Raw genomic sequence first — 6180 nt, 5'->3', positions numbered from 1 at the left:
GTAATAATAATAATAATAGTAATAATAATAATAATAATAATAATAATAATGGTGACTAAAGCCTAATGTTTTATTATTAATTAATAGCAGTGTTTCAGTGATGAGAATGATAATTGTGGTGGTTTAAGTGACTGTGAACATGATGATAATTTTTAATATTGTTAGTTTAATACTAGTACCTAATGGTTGATATAACTCAACCCGAGTACATTTGATATGCTTAACATCAATTTTAATATATATCAAACATAAGCTCAGGAAAGAGCTGGATATTTATTAATACCGAGTGATAGATATTACTTACGAAATAACACTCAGAACAATTTTCACAGAATTTATTTCTCTGTCAACTTTATGAATATTGGGAATAAGTAATAAAATGCATAGACACATGATATATCATTTTATATGGAGTGAAGTATCCAACACTTAATATAAGTATTGAGTAGTTTTTAAAACTAGGACGACTTTCTACCAATTTTTATCACATGTACACAGATGTGTAGTGCCTTAAATCATTAAAAAAAACACAGGATTGCATTTCATATATGTCATTTATTCATGTATTGCTGAAGTCTCTTTTAATCTTATATTTTATTTATATTAATTTGGATGATAATGAATATCAATGTTTTTATTTCCAATTTGATGTTACCTCTAGCATTCAGAGATCAAAACTCTGCCCCTCAGGTAATGCAGCCAGTTGGCACCCATAATGTTTTAAAAGGGGACACCGTGACCCTTCAATGTTTCTTCAGTGGCAGGTGAGTAAATAATAGTGTATGTGTCCTTGTACAGGGTTGCCATTCGGCCATTTTACCAGCCAAATTCCTCAAATCTAGCCGCATAAAAATTTGCCTGGTTGTATAATATGAAAAGTCGCTTTATCAAATTTGGCTATATTTTTGAAAAGTCACTAAATTGCCTGGAAAAGAGTAACTAATAACAAGTAAAAAAGCTTATTTCTACAGTACCTGTGTACATACTGTAGGCTTATAGGCAAGATTGCACAATATTCTAGTGCTTAAAACATTGTGCATACTGAACTACGTCAGTGTGACGTCGATTTACTGCTTTAAGTCAATTAATATCTGCAAGTACGATTAGAATTTGGCCAAATTGGCTAAAATTTAGCGACGAGGTCGCATATGTTTTGTCTGACACCCAAGTGGAGGGATATTCATTACTAGTTTTGGAGAACCTGTTTTATTAAATAAATCCTGTAAAATGTTGATTACCCTCTGTTATCTTATTAATAGCTTTGTGTGTTCAACATCATCTTTTTTATTGGGTTGGTTTTATATACAAGAATCAAGTAGTAGTTATATTGTTATTACAATGGAACCTAGATGTTATGTATATAATAGATTTCATAAAATCAATTCCAAGATTATAATATTGTTGACATTATTGTACTGAAACAAATACACAAGCAGGAGGTATATTCACATCATATCGTGAAAAAAAAATATAATTGTACATGTGTTTTTATAGACCATTAAAAGTTGAATCATAGTGAACATCCATGGAGTATTATTGTTGGCTAGTATGCTGACAAAAGTGATATAAAGTTGCAAAATGGTCATACTCAGCATGCTACTGAACCCAAGAACTTAATTCTAAGATTATTAAACAACAATTAATATGTACTAAAGTAGGGAATATGATGGTGAAAATGTAATTGAATTATCTTTACTATCATCATCATTAATCTCCAATAGACATCATCCCATATTCTCTTCATTTCTAGGCCTGCTCCTACATTATCATGGACACGAACAAATGGACTAAGTCTTCCTGAGGGTTCCTACCTGAATGAACGTAGCCAAGAGCTTGTCATACCAGATATACAGATAGAAGATTCTGGAACGTACCGCTGTTCAGCTTCGAATACCGTACAGAGCGGTCTCAGTAATGAAGGCCGTGTTGTTGTTAAATGTAAATTTATCACTTCATTCACATTCTTTGTTAAGCCAAAAAAAATAAAAATATTATGTTGGCCACGGCTGACTGACCCAAATTTTATGAAATTAAAAGGGTCTGCATTTTCTTTGTTGACACCGAACAATATTTTTTTATGAGAAATTAAGGCTGGAATAGCCTTGGCGAGGCTAGGGGGCCAATGCTAGCCTATTTTGCTGGATGGTACGCGAATCAAATTCAAATTGTTGTATTATTTGTGTGTATTTTCTACCGACCGTACACATTTTTTTAATTTTTCCAAAGCACAAACAAATTTTTTTTTTTTTTGGCCTTTTTTATTTAGCTAACATATTTTGTTGTTATATTTATAAAGTAAATACTAACACTTTTCTCTTGCACAGCTCGGCCTGAGTGGGTAAATGAGATCGAGGACCAGAATGGCGATATCAATGGCGAGGTAACCTGGAATTGTGTAGCGGAATCCACCGAAACCATCACATACACATGGTATCGTAATGGCGTCAAGGTCATAGGATCCGCTAAGTATGTGATAGGTAATGGTCTGAAGACCCTCACGGTGAAGGACCTCCAGGAGGATGATGATGCCATGTTCCAGTGCAAAGCTGAGAATGAGTTTGGACTAATATTGTCAACAGCTCAGTTGAATGTCAGGGGTAAGTAATTTTCATTGGTTATTTTTAACATCTGGGTTATTATTGGTTATTTTTCTCTTTTCTGAAACAGCATAAAAACTCCGTCCGCCCCTCCTGTTTTTTTATTTTTTTATGTTGTATGAAGTCATTATATATGTATGATCATTCGTGTCCTCCCTCTGCTCTGTTGATAGGTCTCTTCTGACAAAAAAAGAGACACAGTCAAATACGAAATATGAAATACGAAGAACTTTATTCAAATCTCTCATTCAAAATTGAAGTTTAACAAAAGGGGAGAAAAAAACATTACAAAACAACTTCACAAACCCACTAAACACATAAATGTTCTACAATAAGGCATAACAATTAGGCAACATTAAGTAAAAAATTCAAGTACAAAAATAAATGATTCGCTAAATAATTAAAATTTAAATGACATTTTATATACAATTAAGATAAAAAATTATTGCAACAGGAAATCAAAAGTAAAGGAGGAGTACATGAATCAACAAAAAGTAAACAGCAGTGAATATCCTATGATAAATCAGTTGTATCAACTTACCTTATTGTCCCTTTTATCTACAAACCTACTTCCACCACCAGCTCTCTGTCACTTAGGGTATGTTCACACACACCACACACACACACACAGCTAAGGCTTGTGTAACATACGCCTTTGTGTGTGAACTAGGCAGTGGCGTTACTTATGCCACGCAGAACGCCACGTCTGTGGTATTATTAACGTCACATGCAGATCCCAGATTAGTTAGCGCTGTGGAGCTGACGCCAGTGATGTTTGAATGATTTTGGCCTCAAGGCAAGTGATTGACTAATCACGATTATTTCTTCAACAAAGAAACAAGCTACTTCAATAACAAAAAGCGACCAGTCGCTTTCATTAGGAAGTTGTATATTGTTTAGAAAAGTCTATTTTAATAGTAACATTGAACAAATGGCTCTTGGATTAAATGCCAAAGAAGATCCATCTTCAGACATACAAGCACGGTTTCTGTGTCTAGACCTACATTGTACACCTCATGAGCTAAACTCTCTTCAATAAAAAAAAAAACGGCAAAAGCGAAGGCAGTTAAACGTCATCAACAGCGTGTACAACAAACAATAACACTGCTGTTTCTTAATAGTCTTCGGTATGTACCGAGAGGTTGCTGACGTTTTTAACACCAGCGTTAATATAGCGAACGCCGTTCGTGTGAACACTTTGGAATTTTAATATGTGGATTAGCTTGCGTCTTGCGTAAGCTACGCTAGCCATACGCAGTGTGTGTGAACACACTCTTAGGCCCTTGCTACAATCTCTCTTAGTAGCCTTCTAGTTGCTGCCCTCTACCATCTGGCTCCTGTTGCCAAAATGTGCTACTAGGTTTTTTGTTACTAGTTCCTCCTAAAGGTTCTCTACTACTGTACCTGGCTGTTGTTACTACCAATAGTCTATCTCTAGTCCTTTCTTGCAAGACTTGTGCCTGGCCAAACTCTCTGCTCTAAAGCCCTATCTAGACTATCACATTTTATTTGACAAAAACATGCGACATACCTAAATATGGCCATGATGACATCACATCATGACCACATATATAGACATATAGCAGTTTTCAAGCAAAATTTGATAGTGTACAGTAGACAGAGTGTTAACATTCTGTCTGCTACACCTCTGTGACACTAAAACAACAGTTCTTATCAGTTCACAAAATTTAACACTGGACCTGGTTAGTACTTGGATGGGAAACAGCTTGGGGGGCTGTAAGTGCAGATTTTGGTTTGCAGTTGCAGGACCCAAGTTTTTAAAAGTAAGGATTCTAAACTGATGGCATAATTGGCTCAATTATAACTTTCTTTGTAAAAGGGTAGAAGGTTACTTGGGTGTTCAATTTTATCCGGCCCCTGGTCTGTTAACTCCACAACTTTGAGCAATTCTGCTGCTCAGTAAAGCTTGTATAATATTCTAAAGTTATTCCCTACCTAAACCTACTCTGAAATCATTTTTCTCCTATAAACTTTGCTACTAAACATATTCATGTCAAGATGTGGTTGAATATTGGCTACAATTATCTTCTACCTTTCAGCATTCCCGCCAGTTTTCTACATCCCTGTAAATATTGCCCAGCCAGCTGCTCTCGGACAGAATGCCACTTTGAGCTGTCGCCCCGAATCGGCACCAAGGGCAACGATTGTTTGGCAGCGGGAAGGCGCCAATAACCAGTGGGAGGATATTAGCACGAGCAACAAATTTTTTGTCGATGACAATTCAGGGGATCTGATCATTATGAATATACATCGAGGTGATGGAGGGAAGTACCGCTGTGTGGCTACTAACGATATGGGTACTAACACTAGTACAGGCTCCATTGTAGTCAAAGGTAAGAAGCATTGTTTTTGGAGTTCTATTGTTAAAAGAAGCAATGTATTGTATTAATGACCTTCCCGGTGTATGAGTTCACCATTAGTTGAACCATGTATTATATGGCAGTCTTCAATTGCAACACATGTATGAACTCACCATTAATTGTACCATGTATTAAATGGTGGGCTTTCGTTGCAACATGTGTATTACATTGTACCTATAAAAAACAGTTCATTACAGTAGGTATGTAGGCCTAAAATCCCAACACGAGCGTACTGTTGCTAAGTATTAAACTGAGTAATTAGCCTAAGAAAGTGGCAGTATTGTGGTACAGCGAAGCCATAATACTTTTTCACTTAACGTTGGCAATAGTAAGCCTGCCAACCTTTCAATTTAAGCTTATAATATGGGGAATATGAATATATTAAAAAGTTGATTTTCTTGTTTTGGTAACTGAGGCTGATTTTGGCATGACAAGTTCCAAATGGTTGACTATTCATTGATTTTCACTGTGACAGAACTGTTCATATATTTCCAATTGGCACAATTATTTTCATATTGAAGTGGGATTAATATTTATATATGATAGAGGGGGTGACTTTCTTTATGAGTCCTGTGGACCACACGATTCGTGCTGGAAGGGACAACATAGTCAAGTGTGAAGCAAGGGCTGACGATACGTTAGAATTGGCATATACATGGCTTTTTAACGGTTACAAATTGCAACTTGATGGCGAAGAGGATCACGATGATCTGGATCTTAAGCATTACGAGATGGACATGGAGGTAACATTTTTAAATATTTATTATCTGATATAATCATGTGTGGAAAATATTCCTTATATAGATATTACCTGAAAAGGTGATGGTAATAGTGAAAACCGATGAGAATGTGTTTACCAGATGAAGATTAACTGTTCAGTGTGATAGAGTTCCAAAGTACTGGTGCAGAAATAAAAGATACTGTTACATCCATATTGTAATGTAGTTGATTTATATAGCGCTTTATACTGAATTCTTAAAGCACTCGAAGTGTGGACAATCTCCTACTGTAACTTGCTTCTCCCCTAACGATCTCTTCATGTCTAAGCTACCCAGTAAACCGGTACCAGCTACTCTCGTCTGTCCCTAACAGGGGCAGTATGGACCAGTACACCGGGATGACCCCTCCTCGTCTTGAAAGGTGTTGGTTCTTTAAGTGCACATGAGCCAAATTGTGTCCACCTGGGCCTACGGTTTATAGTC

The 6180-nt window shown here is 36.1% G+C and overlaps 1 protein-coding gene across 1 annotated transcript in view; it reads left to right on the top strand.

The window, feature by feature from the left end:
- The window catches only part of LOC117122125 (contactin-3-like), a 34108-nt gene that overhangs the window by 16180 nt on the left and 11748 nt on the right, over positions 1-6180 (top strand). Inside the window, exons 6-10 of the mRNA XM_033267606.1 lie at positions 662-764; positions 1751-1938; positions 2325-2597; positions 4658-4951; positions 5525-5721. Of these exons, the coding sequence (XP_033123497.1) occupies positions 662-764; positions 1751-1938; positions 2325-2597; positions 4658-4951; positions 5525-5721 (1055 nt within the window). The remainder of the gene's footprint in view (positions 1-661; positions 765-1750; positions 1939-2324; positions 2598-4657; positions 4952-5524; positions 5722-6180) is intronic.

This window comes from Anneissia japonica, unplaced genomic scaffold (assembly GCF_011630105.1).
Source record: "Anneissia japonica isolate Jap-2015-1 unplaced genomic scaffold, ASM1163010v1 scaffold1208_len1460985_cov181, whole genome shotgun sequence".
Classification (NCBI taxonomy): Eukaryota; Metazoa; Echinodermata; class Crinoidea; order Comatulida; family Comatulidae; genus Anneissia; species Anneissia japonica.
Note: the sequence above shows the minus strand (reverse complement) of the source record. Positions and strands in the feature narration are given on the sequence as shown.